Source organism: Tiliqua scincoides, chromosome 11 (assembly GCF_035046505.1).
Source record: "Tiliqua scincoides isolate rTilSci1 chromosome 11, rTilSci1.hap2, whole genome shotgun sequence".
NCBI classification, from domain to species: domain Eukaryota; kingdom Metazoa; phylum Chordata; class Lepidosauria; order Squamata; family Scincidae; genus Tiliqua; species Tiliqua scincoides.
In genome coordinates, this window is record NC_089831.1 from 26,296,295 (window position 1) to 26,314,755 (window position 18,461).

Consider the following 18,461-nt stretch of genomic DNA (forward strand, 5'->3'; position numbering starts at 1 on the left):
TCAAAGGCAGAAGTTCTCCACCACACTCCTTCTTTACTATATACAAAATATTTACAGTCCAGATAGTACATACAGTACACAATTCTCAATTCCAACGGACGTAACCTCCGGCTCAACACTACTCTGCATCTCCCACACCTTTGCTTGCCCCTGCTGGAACTTATACTTCTTGCAACCAATGAGAGTGCAGGTAATACTGCACAGTCATGCTGACTATGCAGGTGCTATCACACACACACACACACTCACATTTGTCACCTGATGCACATCACCCGATGTTGCATCAGCTCCAAGTTCCCAGGGGGCTGTGCTGGCTTACTCTGGCCAAGGCTTCACGCCTGCCACTATGCAGCCAGTAAATTACTTGTCAGGACTGGGGCTCAACCCGTGACAAACATGTCAAAACATGGAATCGCTGTCAACACCACAGCATCCACCTGATGATCTTCTGATCTTCCATTACACAGGGGTCTCCAAACTTTTTGGCCAGAGGGCCGCATCAAATATCAGGCATGGTGTTGAGGGCCGGAAAAAAAAATTTAAATATAAAATTTAAATAAATAAATTAGAGATGGAACTTAGATGAGTTAATAAATGAATGAATGGGCTCATTCATTTAACCTCTCCAGCCCTCAGAACACCCTCCAGATGCAACCAGAGCACAGCTCTGGTCATGTGGACCACAGGTTTTCAAGGGAAAAGAGGCTGGATGCGGGCCGGATAGAGACTCACCACAGGCCGCATCTGGCCCCCAGGCCAGGGTTTGGAGACCCCTGCTCAAGAGCACTATCTCACAAAGCTGTCAGAAACAAATCAGACATTGGTAAGGACGCTTTTTCTGTTCCATTTTTCCAACTGCATCAAGTGCTTGATCATAAAACATATCAGGACAAGGAGAATTTCTTATTTATTCAAAGAACTGCAACAGGAAGGAGCAAATGTAATAATAATAATAATAATAACAGGTATTTATATACCGCCTTTCTTGGTCTTTATTCAAGACTTTATTCAAGACGGGATTGCTTTAAAAAAACCCAGGGAGTGTTTGCCAAATTCCCCCCACCCCCCATTGAGATGGTGCAGGCAGTCACTGACACAAGCAAGCCTTCCCACCAAGCAAAGCATAAGATTTAGCCTACAATCCTCTTCACACTTTCTTGGGAGTAAGCCCCATTGACTGGAATCGGGATTACTTCTGCGTAAAAACGCATAGGACTGGACTCTTAAAAGATCAGCATCCCATGTGAAAGAAGCTGGGCAGCTGGCAACAGGGAGGGCTCAGTATGGAGGGGAGGGGATTGATAACAGCTTCTTTAGTTTCCTCCCATCCAGAAGTGTCAGGCTGCAGTGTATTTGCATAACTCTATGGAATTTAGCACAATGTGTTTTTTGTTAATCGCGCCAAGTCACGGAATGGAACTAACACTGATAAATAGGCTCCACCTGTAGAGGTACATAGATAGATAAACCATTACCATTACATAGATAGATAAACCATTATTACCATCATAGACCAGACTAAAATAAAACATTAAATGACAGTACAGAGATAATAAGGAATTACAGGTGACCATTAACCACCATTAACCACCTGTTGAGTTGGATGCCAGGCTGCTTCAAGAAGTCCATGGTTACAAGGATTCAAGTATATTAATATTTGGACTTTGAACAATCTCTAACTCATAATCAGATAAGAAAATGACTCAACTTGGCACTGGAAATTTACCTGAGATGGGAATGTCTCAGACTCCCTTAGCAGATGGCGTGGAAATGGATTTAGAGATCGAGGGGACCACAGCCCAATCTTGAGCTGCCTGGCTCTCAGGGCTGCAGTGGCACCAAAATGGCTGCTGCTGTATCCTGCAGCCGTCTAGGCGGCTCCCAGTGTCTCACTGGAGGAAGAGGAGGTTTGTCCCCTTCCCCCAGGCAAGATAAGAAGCTGTGCAATCGGGCTACTCGACTCTGTGCCAGCTATTTAGCCAGCCTAGAGTGAAGCAGCCCTGCGTTGGCTGGGAGGGCCAATGCGGGGTTATGGACCTGGCAAAGTGGAGCTCCACGGTCCTGTCCCACTCCCTCCCCCTGCCTCACCTTTCTTCTGCCCTCCCCTGTCACGAAATGCCTCCCCCTATGCCCCCAGTCACCTCTACGCCACCTGGCACTCACCTGGAGCAGTGGGTGGTGTGGTTTTGCACTGGGCCAGCTCTGGAACTGGTCCAGTGCTGTCACAGGACTGGACTCATGGCTTGTTTGAGACAGTGTGTGCTGGCAGTGGGCTGGTGTGAGCCCATCAGGATTGGGCTCTAAGACAGCTGACCCCAATCAGCTCTAAGAGAGCTGAGCCTCACTTACTGGGGAGTGACCAGTAAGTCACTGCGATGGAAAGGAAGATCTATAACTCCTTTGCTATGAGTGAAACATCCTTTCCGGATGTTGGACGAGACTCGAACCCAGAGTCCTCAGACCTATACTGAGGAACCCACAGCAGGATTGCAAAACTCAATAAGTATTCAGCTCAGTACAGCGTTCACGACCTGGAAGTAATTGGTGGTGATGCCACTGAACGTGAGACACTGGCATAGCTGACCCCTCTGGCTACCTGGGGTGTGTGACACTCAACAGCACCCCAACGTCACGTCACCACAATTACTTCTGGGGCAGACACTTCTAGGGGGGTGCTGTTGGTTGCCACACCCCCAGGTGCCAAAGGGGTCAGCTATGCCAGTGTCTCACTTTCAGTCAGCTGCAGTTCAAAACAGAACCCACACGTAGCCCCACTTTCCCCCACCAGGGCAGAAGCTGTGGGCCCTGGTTCTGTTTGGAACCCAGAGACCACCACCCTCTTCTCTCGGGGACCTCTCTGCCCTTTTGTTTGCCCTGCCCTTCCAGCCCCAAATGTCTCTCTCCAGTCCCCCTCCTCTCTCTTTCCCCTCAGAAGCTCAGCATCGGGTCTCCCAAAGTCTCCTCCAACCACCCACGGAGCGGTTCCAGACAGGCGACATCCCGGGCAGGCACCCCACAGAGGGCTATCCTCGCTGTCTGGCTTCTGCTGTCAAGGATGTGGTGAAAGCAGTGGAAATGGGGGCAGAGCTGGGAGCCAGTGAATGGCACTCATGTCCTAAAGGCCATCTGTGGGACTGCAGAAGCTGGGTTTGCTCTGCTGTCAAAAGGAGGAAGGAAATCAGGAAACTGTGTGTGCTTTGAGAAGGGATTACTGGCTCATGTGCAGTCGCCTGGGTGGCTTCTGAGCACAATCTCTTCCACCAGCAGGAGAAGAAACAACAACGAGAACCGAAGCTGCTTTTATCTTCTCACTGGTAGGCATTAAATGCAACCATATATTTCCAGCTACAGAAAGAACAGTCCTGGGGTGGCTGAGGCTGTTTCAAGTCAGCCTTCTCGCAGTCAAGGGCAGTGAACAGCGCCTTGAACAAGGCAAGGGGAGCAGAAGAAGCATCAGGTTGGAATCTCTGGGGTGCAGCCATTGGAGCAGAAATGGTGGAGGAAACTGTGGGGCTTGCCTGCTTGCTCCTGCCCTCTGTGTTGGGCAGTTCTGCCAGATCTCTGAGAACTGCTTAGATCACGTTTTCTTCCCGCACAATAGAATGATCCAAGATGGAGAGAATATTATTGTTCGTTCTCTCTTTGCCAGTTGAAAACCATTTCCTTTACATGTTGTTTCCAAGTGTGGTCTTGGGGTTGGGTGATGCTGGACTCCTCTGCCCTTCTGAACCCCTAGTTGCACCCCCTCCCCTGGGAGGATAAGAGGCAGAAGAGTTGGCTTTGCAGAGGGCATAGGAGTTCCATTCTCTCTTTCCTACCTCTCCTCAGAAACTTATTTCTTGGCCTCTTGGATGAGAGCAGCAGGTTAGAAGCAACAGAAGTAGAGATAGATTCAGCCGTTGGTGTTGACTCTTGTTAACCCAGTGCAGTTCACTGAGTCAGAACAAAGCCCGTTGGCGCTTTGTCTATTTGCCTTTTGGTGGGGAGCTGTGATCTCAGGCTGACTAGCCAAATAACAAGGGGGCTCATGGCACAGTCCTGCACATGACTTGTCTACCCAGAAGTCAGCCCTGTTGGGTCTTATTTGCTAGGAAATGTGTTGAGGGTGGAAGCCTGAATGTCTGCCACAGGCAGTTATTTGATCATACACACAAAACCAAAACCAATTATACCCGTAAATTCTATGCAGATTTGTCCTTGGTCCTTGGAACATGTGTTCCCCTTGTACACAGTGCTTTTGGCTGGCGGTCCACAGTGGAGTAGCTAGAGGGGGTGCAAAGCACTAAGTTTTGCAGGGAACCTCACCACAGCTTTCAAGGGGCCCCTCCCCCTCCCCTTTGAATACATTCCAGGTGGAGGGGGAGCAAAATGGAGGCATACCATTTTGGAATGGTTCCAGAGGGGGAGTGGAACTTGCACACTTTGGTGAGTCTCCCTGCAAAACTTAGTGCTTTGCACCCCCTCTAGCTACGCCACTGGTGGTCCAGCTGCAGGCATAGGGGATGGAATCTGGGACTGGAGGGGAGTGGGGAAGTCTCGTTCAGTATGGTCTGCAGTACTGCAGCACTGAAAAATTTCCAGAAGCTGTTTGTCCAGGCCTGCCAGGGATTCAAATGTAGAACCAAGAATAAGCTCAGGCAGCTGAGAAACTGGACCAGCTTGGATATTCACAACAGAGCATGAGGGCTCTTTTGGCTTGGCTTATTTTTAATATTTAGGAAGTTAATATTTAGGAAGACCACAGGAAATGGCATTTGCATTGCTGTTTTTATTGAGGAGAGCCGAAACAGATCTCTGGCTGACAAGGAGATGAGTTCAGAATGCATAAGATTTTTCAGGGGGACAGGGCAAGCCGGGAAGAGGTGTCAAAGGAGAAGTCTGATTTTATCAAACAACTTGGATAGTAACAAGTCTTTCAAGTGAGGCCTCCAAGAATCTCTCCACAGCAGTCACATTTTGGAGTGACCTTTAGTCCAAAATAAATCCTGAACTGCATCCGATTAAAAATTCGGCACATTACAGTGATTAGGAAAGCAAGAGGTGCGCTTTAAATACTACCAAATGGTGTGCATGTCTTCTTTTGAGTAATTTATGCAGGAAGGAAACTGCAAGATGTCATCGCAGGTCTAACGCACAGCACAGACCTATGGCATGTCTACTCAGAAGTAAGCCCCACTAGGTTCAGTGGGCACTTGTTGCCTGCTTAGTGTGTATAGGATTGCAGCCCCAGGCCTTACTTACGTAATCCCAGTTCTTACTTCTAGGCCTCTGGATTCACTTTTAGAAGTCACTTGTTTAGGTCTTCCTAGGGCAGAAGTGAAGGCACCACCAAAAGCAAAATGGAGCGGCAAACAAGAATTGATCTTCTTTTAAACTCAGGTCTCATTTTGTGGGGCAAAGTGATTTTATTGTGTTTTTAACATTCTGAAACTCAGCCTGTCCACTTGCAAGTCAGTGGAACACAAGCTTTAGCTGGATTTGGGCTGGGAGAGGTTTGGTGGGGGCAAGTGGGGCAGATTCTGTACAGGGTCAGTGCGTGTAGGATTTTGCGGATAGTCTAGAAAGGTTGCAATCCTAGACACACCTGGAAGGGACTGACTGAGCCCTCTGCAGCGGCAACATAGAAACACACTGTTCACAAGGCGTCCATAAGCGACAAGGACAGGGACCAACAGGGGTCAGGGATGTTCCAGGGAGAGGAACTGGAGAACAGGGTCCCTGGTCAACAAGAGAAGCATATTCTATATGGGGTCAGCGGTATAGGATTGTGCTGCTGTTCTATAAAGGCTGGTCCCTGGTCAAGAGTCAGACTTAGCTGTCTGCTCTGAGGCTCTTGGAAACCCTCCCACCATCACACAACTTTCTGTAGCTACTACTAGAACATCCATTGTTTGGTGGGATTGGCAATCAGGCTTTGGTGTGACAGAAATGGCCAAGCTGACTAAAAGGGTGGCATTCCTTTAAATCAACTTAGCCATTTCTGTCACACCCAAATCTAATCTGTTACTCCTACTGAACACTGTGTGTTGTCATTTTATCTTCCACTGAGTGAAGCCTGGGTACCTTAAAGGGGAAATACCTCTTTAAGTGTGTACAGAAAGAGAGAGACTTTGTTCTGGGGAAGTGGGAGAAGCCATGCCAGTTGCTAGATTCGATTCCTTCTCGCATAACTAGTTAATTGGCCATGGACATCCTGATTACGTGAGGAGCTGCAGCTGTGAGATTCAGGGAGCGAGGGGGCAAGATGCCCTGAGTAAGTACCTACCACTCACTTGGTCTACTGGAAGGTTCAGCAGGTTTTGACTTCTGGTTGGTTGGGGACTGGGAGCCAGGTATGAAGACCCACCATTTTAGCAAGGGTTTGCTACCATTTCCCCCCCCTCTCATCTTTTGCCACTACTTCTTGTCATGGTCATTTGCTATGTTGACCACAGTTGTGGGGGTTGATTGTTTGCTGTTGATGACTGTCTGTGCCAGTGGTTCTCAAACTTTTAGCAATGGGACCCACTTTTCAGAATGAGAATCTGTCAGGACCCACTGGAAGTGACATCATGAAGTAGGAACATTTTTAACAATCCTAGGCTGCAATCCTACCCACGCTTACCCAGGAGTAAGTCCCATTTACTGTCATTGCTAAAAGCATATACAGAGTAGCCTGTTTAAAGGACAGATCTGTAACATTACCCCAAATGTAGTCACATACCGGGGTAGCATCAAGTGTCTAATATATGAAGAATAAAATATTGAAATGAATGGGGACCACCTGAAACTGGTTGTCCCAACTCACAGTTTGAAAAACACTGGTCTATGCTATGCTGTTGTTGTCCTTGTCTTTATGGGTTACATTGATCTTTGTAGAATAAAGCACGTCCCTCGAGATGTGTTTGGTTGAGTATAAGGGGATTGGGGATGTTTTTGAATCCAGGCCTGGCTGCTCAGCCACTGCCACAGCTACCATAGACCCTGTTTAGGTCCTCTACCTCTCCCCTAAGGCTTTGGCCAGAGCTGAGCCTGGGGCAAGGTTAGGAGTTGGGCTTGGCGTTAATTGAAACTGGTAAGGGCAGTTCCCTTGGAGCAACCTGTATTTTAGTATTGGAAGATGCCCAACTGGCTCACTGAGGCATGAAACGCTGTCCAAGATTGGTGCTAGAAGGCATCGGAAGGCTGTTCTGGGCGATTGGCTTATGGTCCTGACTAGTGAAAGGCTGTCACAAGTTGGTCACACTGGGCACCACAGAGAAGCCTCCCTTTGGGTCCAGGATCAGGGCAGTGTGAAGATCTGGAGGGACAAGGGTGGGAGGAGGTAGATCCCCACAGGGCAGGCACTGGACAGACTGGGAGACCCCCCCCCCGAGAGGGCACTGGAGGCGTCTTGGCAGTGGAACTCTGTGCAGAAAGGCTGACCGATGGTGAGGATCGGCTGGTGGCTGCTGGGGCTGTAGCATCCCGCGATGGTCCTTGGAGAGTGCAGGAGGGTCCGCGGGTGGCATCCTGGAGAAGGGTGAGGACTGGGCTGTAGGACACGGGAGTGAGGAAGAGGCCAGTCCTACTCCAGGAGGGATGACAAGGAGGTGAATGAAAGTTCTGGTATTAGTTCTAATGCGTGGAAAGGAGAGCTAAGTATACTAATAAATTATTGGTTCCCTGCTGTGTCATAACAACACTTCATTGGCTCTCAGAGCAATCAGTCTCATTGGTTAGTTTTGAGTTAAGAAAGTCCACTTTTTGTGACATAAAGCAGTTGTGTTTTCTTTTTCTGATTATTTGACCATAACTTTTCATAGAATACAGATAATTCAATGTGGTTTATGTCATTGCATTCCACATGAAATTCTGTATCAAAAAATATATAACATGATGGTATTATTCACAACTACCAAGATTTTCACAATTTTGGCCAATAGTGGTGTCACCACCACCCCGAGGGTATCACATGGTGCAGTCTACAACCTCCTAGCAATGCCACTGGATTGTGGTATACAATTGTTTTATTTTTTTGCAGATTTTTTTAAAACCAAAATGAGAAGTGCAGAAAGCAGTGTTACGTATTTTTATTTCGTTATCACCGGAAAAACCCACCTATAGTGATAAGGCATAGAGCAGTGTTCTTCAACCTTGGGGTCAGGACCCCACTGGGGTCAAAAAGCCTCTGTTGTGGGGTGACAGCAACTTATGGGAATGAAAAAGATTGAGGACCACTGGAGTAGAGCCCTACCAGGTAAAGGAGGAGGCATCTGGTGCACCCCTTCAGGTACTGGGAGATGGTGTTCCAGTCCTGCTCAGGTTCTTAGCAAATGTGTTAAAATAGTTTTCACTAGTACCAGGCTTCATGGTGACATTTTCTGTTCTCTCTTAGCAATAATATTTAGGTACAGTGAACAGTGCTGGGAGAGCATTATGGGGGTGCAGAGTGGGCAGTGACGGGGGTGAGACGGGCAGATAGGGTCCCAGGATCAGTGGTGGGGTACCCAGTCTCGTTTGTTTGTTCATTTGTTTATTGGACTTGTGCCATGAAAAAAGTTGAAGACCACTGAATTTGGAGCCCTCAGCTTCTTATGTGGAGCGCCTGACCTTCCTGTGAATTCGAGCTGACTGGTCTCCCGCTGAATGCCGTATCAGAAAGAAAAACATCTGTTGCACTGGAGAGAAGTGCAACATTCCTTCTCTCCAGCTTTCTTCTGAAGGCCAGCTGAATTACACACAAAAACATTTCCTATAAGGGCATGGGTCTGGAACCTTCCAAGGGGAAGGTATAAAAGGGTAAGGCACCAGCACTATCAATTAGAACAGCAGTTCAGACAGTTAGCTGCATCAGAGAGTGTTCCACCAGCAACTACAAGCTGTGACCTTGCTCAGAATCTTGATCCTTGGTAACAGATGCACTTCTGTTATGCTAATACTTCACTGTTGGCAACCTTCAGTCTCGAAAGACTCTGATATCGCACTCTGAATGGTGGTTCTTGGAACAGCGTCTAGTGTAGCTGAAAAGGCTGATTCGGGAGTGACAATTCCTTCCACACTGGGAGCAAGTGCAGTCTGTCCCTGGTCTGTCTCCCTGGCTATGTCTTCTTTGCCTCTTTGCCTCTGCTAATTGCTAATTGCTTTCTGCCTTTGCTACTACTTACCTCAGTCCATATTGCTAATTTATGGTTCTTCTCTAGTAGTTTTATCCATATAGTCGTGTTTGACTCTCGGCGACTTACAGGGAAGGGCTCTCCATGCTACCCTGTCAAGCACGGCTTCTTGCCATTGCTGGACATTCATCCTGATACCATCTTTTGAAGGTATTAAGCCAGTGCATTCTTTGTCTGCCCCTCCTTCTTGTTCCACTAACAATTTCTAACATCAATGACTTCTCCAGTGCATTTGCACGCATGATGTGGCCAAAGTAAATCAGATGTAGTCTTGTAATTTTGGCTTCTAATGGTGTCTCTGGTTCAATCAATCCAACCTTTATTAGGCATAAAAATTAACAGATAACAGATAATATCTCTAAACAATCCAATATATAAATATATGTTTAAAAAAGGGAAATAAAGATAAAGGTTAAAACACAACAATTTACTTGCAAGGTAACTCCAGGTTGCTTAGGACCAACAAATTAGCCCACTTCAAGTTGCTCAGGTGTAAAAATTTCGCAACTGGAAGGGTCACAACAAAAATTGTAGGCAAACATCCTCATGACCTTTTTTAGTTCTTAACAATGACCTTTTTTTAGTTCTTAACAATGGGAGAAGGTACTGGTCTCTAGGCACTTGATTGCTAACACAATGCAAAACAATGTGTAAAAGAGTCTGCCTCTTTAAGGCCGCAGTTACAGACTCGTTCTTCCTTCGGGGCATTTCTAAACCTGCCAAGTAGGTCTTCAGAAGGCAACACATTGCAGCGAGCTTATGTAAAAGCCCTCCTTGCAAAAGGGCACTCCAAGAAGGTCAGATACTTTGGTTGTTGACCAAATGTATTACTGAGGTGGAAATTCAGGGGTGAACATTTTTTTTGTGCTGCACCCAAAATCTCTTGCCTTTCTATTTTTTTTTTTTAATGTTTATTTATTTATTACAGATACAGGTAAGGAAAATTGGATAGACTTAGGGTTAGGACTACATACGTTACACACAAGGTGGTGGCCATCGATTACAACATACATTAATCCAAACGAGATTATTCATCAATACAAAGATTATCATATTGATTAATCTACTGGTTAATAGTTTAATTAAACAAGAATATTTTTTCTCTAACCTTATCTATCTCATCCTAAAAAGGCTTCAAATTTTTACTTATAGACTCTTATCTAATTCTTAATATCTAATATCACATCTAAAAGGAATACCTTCAATTACAATGGTATTACACACTTCAATATCTCTTATAACATATTATATATCATTTTCCATATCATTTTCCATATCTATCCAATCATAAAAAGGCTTCAAATTTTTACTTATACACTCTTCTAACCACTAAACTAACATCTAAAATAAAATATCTGATTCTTAATTTCTAATATCAATTCTTTTGAAATCTAACCCTTATTTATCTTAATATCACTTAATTTTCACAATACTTATATTTCAAATTTTCATTTACCTCTATTTTAACTTAATATAATTTTTAAAAAAATTTTTTTACTTATTATTCAGCCATTTTGACTTATGTCTTAGTGCTTGCTTTGCTCTCTGTCTACAATTCTTTTAAAAAAATACCCCTTATTTATCTTAATACCACTTACTTTTCACCAACTTTATATTTCAAATTTTCATTTACATCTATTTTTACTTAATATGATTTAAAAAAAAATTCTACTTATCGATCAGCCATTTTAACTTTCTGTCTTAGTGCTTGCTTTGTTCTCTGTCTTATCAGTGTTCTTTTTTACTCCTGCTTCTTCCACTTCTTTTTCTTCCTGAATCTCTCAAGTTTCTTGGCCCCTCTTTCTTTCTTTCTTTCTTTCTTTCTTTCTTTCTTTCTTTCTTTCTTTCTTTCTTTCTTTCTTTCTTTCTTTCTTTCTTTCTTTCTTCTTCATTCTGTTGTTCATTCTGTTTTTGATCCATAAATTCTTCCTCTTCTTGAGACAGCTTGCTCCTTGAATGTCTCCTCTTTTTTCTTCCTTAAAATAATAATAATATAATATAATAATATACAGTATTTATATACCGCCTTTCTTGGTCTTTATTCAAGACTTTATTCAAGGCGGTTTACACAGGCAGGCTTATTAAATCCATGCAGGGATTTTTACAAATTGAAAGAAGGTTCTCTCTTTCAAGAACCACCACATTCAAGCTGTTACACTCCGATCTGGTTTAACATTCTGGCCTCCATCCTCCCACGCTCCGAGCAGATGGAACAGCTCAGCTGCAGCTTGCCAGCTGCTTCAAGGTCGCACGGTGCCGGTGGCCTCGAACTGGCGACCTTGTGGATGTTAATCTTCAGGCAAATGGAGGCTCTACCCTCTAGACCAGACCTCCTGCCCCAATTCTTAATTGTTATAGTAACAATTGCTTCTTCTGTCTCCTGTCTCATTTCAACATAGTCCATTTCTTTAATTTCACCCTCCTGCGTGCTTATAAGAGAGGAGCTGGTTTGCTTCATTTGTTCAGATACTTTTCTGACCTGTTCCATTTCTCTTCTAAAATCCATCAAGAAATCCATTAATAAGTTCTGGCTGTTACTAACATCCTTTACATTTTTGACTGCCATTTTTTGTAAGTATCAAATCCAACCGCTTGTTGTAGGGCTACTTTCCAATTTTTGTATCCAAAAAGTATAAGTCAATATTCCAAATCCAATCAATATCAATGTCAAATCAATCAAAACATTAAAGAATCATCCAAATCTTTAAAGAATCATCCAAATCAAATTTTTAAAGATGGGAACCAAGATGGATCTAGTCCAGGTGTCTGGAAATACCCCAAATTTATCAATTCTAGTGAATAGTTCTGCAATTATTGGGGCCCACCACTCTGGTGCTTCTTTATAAATATCAGGGGGAATTGAATCTGGTCCTGCTGCTTTACCCTGTTTTAACTGATTGATGAGAAAAAGAACTTCATCCACTGAGACTGCAGGCCAATCTGGGAGATCTGACGGAAGTGGCATGTTAACGATGGAAATAGGTTTAAGTTCATCAAAAAAGATTGATTTGAAATGTGTCTCCCATATTTTGGCAGGAATTGCCGTGCAGCCAGTTGAGTTTTTATGGAAACAGCCTGATATAATTTGCTAGAAATTCTTGACATTTTTAGATCTCACAGATTTAACTAAAAGTGACCATCTCGCTGTTGCATTGCAATGTAACAAAGTTTTAATAGCTCTCTTAAGTTGGGCAGACAGCTTAAAATAGTGTTGTAAATTTGATCTACTATTTGTTTCTTGAAATTTTCTATATGCACTGCGAACAGCAATCTTCAGTGTTAAACAAATTTGCTCTATCTTGGTAGAATTCTTTCTCCAGCCCTCTGGTCTTTGAGGCGGAGGTATCCAGCCCAGTCTGTTCTGGAGAGTTGATATTAAAATCTCAAATAAGGTCACAATCCCTAATTGGTTATCTGGATCCAGGGTAGATAACGGGATCATGTCCTCAGTTTGTAGCAATGCGCAAAAGGACTCTTTAGTGTCTGCATCCCATTTAATTCTTTTAATAATATCAAAGTGACCATCTTCCACCTGTGTGTAGGAATTATGATGGCGATCTGAGAAATGGGCCAAATCACATATTAAAGGTAAATGATCACTAGACTGTGGGTATCTGACACTAAAATTCACTATCTGTGAGAGGAAATGAAAGGGAGCCAGAATGTAATCAATAACACTCATACCTCTAGTTGAGATATGAGTATATTCACCTTTATCCCCTAAATAATCTAGGCCATTTAGCCAAGTGAGGCCATTGGTAATACAAAATTTAGCCATAAGAAACCCGGCCACATTAATTGTTCTGTCTTTTGATTGCCTTTCAAAGAGACAGAACTCTGGTACGGTCATGTCAATCGGCAGATCTAAGAGTTGATGGAAAATGTCATTATTGTGTCCCACCTTGGAGTTGAAATCCGCAGCGATTATTGGTATAAGAGAAGGAAATTTACCAATCTGTTTATTAAATATGTCACTGAAATATGCCCATTGTTTTTCTGTTGCTGCTTTATCGTTTACATGTGGCATGTACACATTTATAACCATAAGGCTTTGATGTGGTAACCTCAACTTAATTGCCTAGATTTTGCAGTAGCTGTCTGCCATAAACAGCAACTCATGCTTAAAAAAAGGTTTCACTAATATGGTGAGACCGCCAGCAGGACGACCTTTTGCTGCGCTCTTCCGTGCTGGGAGTGATGTTGCGGAGAACCCTTCAAACTCAATGGGTGTAGTAGCCCATGTTTCCTGCAACAGTATGACATCTCTATCCCTTAAGATTTCATCTGGCACTTTCTCCTGTGACTTTGTGGACCAGCCAGCGATGTTCCAGGATAAAATTTTCAACTGGCCTTGAGGGGCTCCAGTGAGTCGATGTGGTAGCAGTCAGTCTGAAGGGATTAAGGGGGTTTGAATTTCTGAGCCCCTCTGCATGCTCGTGATGGGTAGTTGTAGCCCAGGCTTGTACAAAATAGTCTCCGACAATCTTAACTTAGTTTCCACTCGGTCCAGCAGATTTGTCTCTTCTAGAGCCTTGTCAGTTACTGCTACGGCAGTGGTTGTTGGCTTGATTTAATATCCACTATTGAAAACTGGGGTAGTTGTGCCATGACTACCTCTGAAGCAGTAGAGGCAGGTTGCTGTTTAATTTGAATGCGTGTATTGGGCTTCTCCATCACCACGCCCTCTATTTTAACAACTGCACAGCAGTGGTCGCTAACAATGGTCTCTTTCAGTAGAGGGGCCTTATGGTTGAAGGACTGTTTCTCACTCTCAGGTGCCCAGACTGAGCTAACAAAAGGTGGCACTATAGAGGGAAAGCCCCCAGGAGAGAGGGAGGAGGACATCCTTCCCCTGACCGGGGACTCCTGGTGCATCTCAGTCTGATAAGGCACCCTCAAAGAGGGGTCTTTGTCTGAAGGAACCGTTGGAGAGTCCCGTGGAGTTCAAAAGTTGAGAGAGGGACAGAAGTATTGTTTCTTTAGATTTCCAAAGGTGGGCATCTCTTCTGGGGAAGTGGATTAAGTGGACTGAAGACCTTTTTATTTCAAAAAGCTTTTAATTGTTGACAGGCTGGCTGGCGTTTTTGCTTTTTTATATGAGAATCTACGGGGTTTGTTTGTTTTTTTAGTTTTTTAATTATTGTAAAGTGTTTTAATGATTGTTTTTAATGTTGTATTTTAAATTGTTTGTAAGCCGCCTTGTGTGCCCTTTGGGCAAAAATGCGGGGTATAAATTAATAAAATAATAATAATAATAATAATTAATATCTGATTATTTTGGAATATTTGCTGCACTTTCCTTTGCTTTTCGTATTGTACTCTGCTATAGCCTGTTGAGTCTGATGCAAAGGAGGATGATTTAATGGCGTCCTCAGCGGCGTTAATTACCAGAGGTTGGAACCTGGCAGCGTTTAGAGTTAGCCGAGCTGGATTCTGAGTTATGGCTTCTAATTGCCCTTCTATTTTGTTTAAGTGACCTAGTATCACTAACAGTGACTTTGCGGATATAAAACAGATTTTTCCTAATGGTTGGAGAGTACAGCCCAAAGCAGACTGCCTTACCTGGGTGCCATTAGTCTTAAGATTCTGTCTGGGGGAAGCTTGTTTTCCAGCCTTCCCCCTCACTTCAATTGGGCACATACTGATATTAGGCACCCCCAATGCTAGGTCCTCTATAGATTCCACAGGTTCAGTTGCTGGGGCAGCAGATCTGTTGTTTGTACTCACAGCACACTCAGATCCAGTAGGGGTGGAGGGCAGGAAGAAGAAGCTTTCCATTCTCAATTGTTACTTTTTTCTTTTCTTCTTCCGGTTTCCCCCTTCTAGGCGATCGAGGCATTCTGTGCAGGGGCTTTTCCTCAGTCTTTTCCTCCCTTTGCCGGGTGTTCGGGACTTGTTAGACATACTTACTGTTCGGTTAATCCCGGCCTTGAGCAAGAGACACTCCTCCCTCCCTCCATTCCCCAATCTGCCTCCTTTGTTTTCTCAGACTTGAGCCCGGTGTCTGTGGTCTCTTTTATACGGTCTACCTTTTCTCTGTTGCGTACTCTGCTGTCCATGGTATCCATAACAATTTTTGCCAGCACCACAGTTTAAAAGCGTCAAATCTTCTTTGGTTTTTCTCTAAATTGTTCCTATGAGTTTACTTTTGGTTTAAACTTGCCTGGCTTGTTTAACAACTGCCTGGGTGTCACTGGGGAGACCACTGGGCAGAGTCCTCCATCCCTTCAGTATTGGCAGTGGGGAGCTCACCTCAACCCAGGTTGGGAGTGATTTTTCCCATCAGGCCCAATTGGGAGCAGAAGCCAACCCTGAGAAGCCCCCATCCAGAAAAGAGGTCTCAGCCTCCAAGCCTCACCCCCTCTCCCTGCCTTCCTCTCCCTTAGGAGGGCTGTTGCAAACTGATTGTCTCTGTCAGGGAGATATCACTGCTGAGACCAGCCACTGTTGCTCTCCAGCAGGCCAGACAAAAACCCCTTAGGGCTCAATCTGCCCTCAAATCTATGGTAAGGCCACACCTGGAGTATTGTGTCCAGTTCTGGTCGCTGCATCTCAAAAAGGACATAGTGGAAATGGAAAAGGTGCAAAAGAGAGTGACTAAGATGATTTCGGAGCTGGGGCACCTTCCTTATGAGGAAAGGCTACGGCGTTTGGGCCTCTTCAGCCTAGAAAAGAGATGCTTGAGGGGGGACATGACTGAGACATACAAAATTATGCAGGGGATGGACAGAGTGGATAGGGAGATGCTCTTTACACTCTCACATAACACCAGAACCAGGGGACATCCACTAAAATTGAGTGTTGGGAGAGTTAGAACAGACAAAAGAAAATATTTCTTTACTCAGTGTGTGGTTGTTCTGTGGAACTCCTTGCCACAGGATGTGGTGCTGGCGTCTAGCCTAGACGCCTTTAAAAGGGGATTGGACACGTTTCTGGAGGAAAAATCCATTATGGGGTACAAGCCATGATGTGTATGCGCAACCTCCTGATTTTAGAAATGGGCTATGTCAGAAGGCCAGATGCAAGGGAGGGCACCAGGATGAGGTCTCTTGTTATCTGGTGTGCTCCCTGGGCATTTGGTGGGCCGCTGTGAGATACAGGAAGCTGGACTAGATGGGCCTATGGCCTGATCCAGCGGGGTTGTTCTTATGTTCTTATGTGTTTTTTTTTAGAGAGCCTCTGGGAACTGTCTAGAACTTTCTTGTTTTTATTACTAGTGGCACCAAGCAAGCACGTCTCTAACGGAACACTATAAGGCAGACAAACGTATAGAAAGACAAGCAGGCACACAGCCTGAACACTAGAGGAACAGGCAGAACATTAACAGGAAGTTAATTATTAACACTAACATTCTGGCTCTTTCTCTAACATTCAAGCTGCCTGGTTTATGTATCCAGGGGGGACTGGTACCTATCCCTCGTATATAAGGGGTGAGCACCTGTATTGATCTGTCTATCCATGGATATATAGATATATATGCATACATACATTTGTGCATTGCTAATTTTTGAATCACATAGCTTTACTCAGTGTTTTGAGTACATTTCCAGTGCCAAGTGTGGCTTTGGCCGCCTGCCCTTGGGATACTACAGAGTCTTGAAATCAGAAGGGGGGGCAAAGTAACTTGGTCTGTGTCTTCCACAGTGGTGGTCCGACTGTCCTTGGCATCTGTGATGAGACAGAGAATCTACCTCTCCCTCGTGTTGGCAGTTATCACCACCCTCAGCTTCCTTTTCAACAGATATGAGCTCCAGGTAGGAATTTCTCCTTGGAACACCACCGGACCAGCTGGGACTAGGTCTGTGGGTTCCTGTTGATCAGAATCGGGTCTGTTGATTTCCACCTGCTTCCACAAATGCCTTCGCGTGTCTCTTTTATAGCTTGGGGCGTTTGCTTCTTTGCAGATTGTCCTTGGACACCCCCTCTACAGACCTCCCCTGTTCTGTGGATTGGGGATGCCTGAGGGGCTTGTCAGGATGTGTGCCTCTGTCCCCCCTCCCACCAGTCACTGTTTGTTTGAAGAGGCAAACAGTGAAAGAGCTGCTCCCCATGAGGGTAACCCTGGAATGTTTGATGGGACACTCCGAGGATCCATGGAGGGGGGAGAAAATCTCCCTTGTGTTCAACGTTTGCCTCTGCAGGCAACTGCTGAACATGGGGAGGGGGGGCTCATCATTGTCAAGGCCAGGGCTGAAGCACAATCCCCCAAGCATGCGCCCCCTCGACACAGAATAGGAAATGTCTGCTGAGGGCTGAAGAGGCTGTTAAATGACAGAACGGCTCCAACTGAAATTCCATACAGGCAGGGCCTCTTTATCCACGAATTTGGCACTGCGGATTTGCCTCTGCAGGTTCTGAAACTGTCCCACTGTAGACCTCCCAGATGCAATGAAGACCTTGTTCTGGTCACATCTGGGAGGTTTTCTGAGCCTTGCAAAGGCCACTCACCGTGCGCAGCCTCTCCAAATTGACATATTGATGCTTTCTTGCACAGGTTGGCTTTAGGCTTCCTCCAAAGACCAGCAGCCTCTGTGTGTGTGAGAGAGAGAGTCTCTCCTGATACCAGGGGAGCAATGGCAGGAGAGGGGTTTGCCTTCACTTCCTGCTTGTGGCCTTCCAAGAGGTTACTGGGGTCTACTGTGGGGAAACAGGGTGCTGAGCAAAAGGGCCCCACTTAGGACTGATCCACCAAGGCTTTCTTGCGCAGGCCGGGCTGCAGGACACCTGCCAAAGCAAGTCACTCCTTGTGAACTCTTCTAATGATCTCTTTTTTCATTGCATGCCTAAGAACATTAATTCTGGGAAACTCCTGCACCCGCATGAAACAAATTGTGTTGCTGCTGCTTCTGGTAAGGCCTTTTCCTTTTTTAATTTGGTAACAAGAAATTAGGGGGTGCTGGCAAAATTTTCCTGAGCCAGGCTTGGATGAGAATTTCAGAGGCCCATTAAAGCCTCCTCCAAAGAGGGGAAAACACAATGAAGGCCCCAAATAGTTATGTGCTCAGTCAGCTCAGAAGAAGCATTGTTTTGCTCCCTTACTCAGTTTTTAATGTGGACTAAAACACTGTCGCTCATCTATTACATTAAATAGGGGGGCAAATTCAGGGGCTGCTGGGGGAAAACAACAAGAGTGTGAGTGTGTGGGGGGGGGGAGGCGAAGAGCCAACGCTGCCTGAAGGAAAGACAATCCCAAGAGGGACCTTTGAACCAAAAAGGACCCAGGTGAGGGGGTTGTCTTTCCCATCCTTCATTCCATTTTCTGGGGTGCAGCCCTTTAAAAAGAATTCCCCACTGCTTGGCTCTGAGGACAAGGAATAGGAAGGGCTG

At 45.1% G+C, this 18,461-nt stretch overlaps 1 protein-coding gene across 3 annotated transcripts in view; it reads left to right on the plus strand.

Annotated features, from left to right (window-relative positions):
* Positions 1-3,261: 3,261 nt before the first annotated feature.
* The window catches only part of LOC136662478 (NXPE family member 4-like), a 30,322-nt gene continuing 15,122 nt past the window's right edge, over positions 3,262-18,461 (plus strand). For 2 of the 3 annotated variants that reach the window (XM_066639699.1, XM_066639696.1), the window contains exons 1-3: positions 3,262-3,314; positions 16,779-16,888; positions 17,923-17,983. In XM_066639699.1, the coding sequence (XP_066495796.1) occupies positions 16,808-16,888; positions 17,923-17,983 (142 nt within the window). In that variant the 5' untranslated portion in view covers positions 3,262-3,314; positions 16,779-16,807. Of the gene's footprint in view, positions 3,315-3,400; positions 3,458-16,778; positions 16,889-17,922; positions 17,984-18,461 lie in introns of those variants that run through there. The other variant, XM_066639698.1, reaches the window with a different exon arrangement.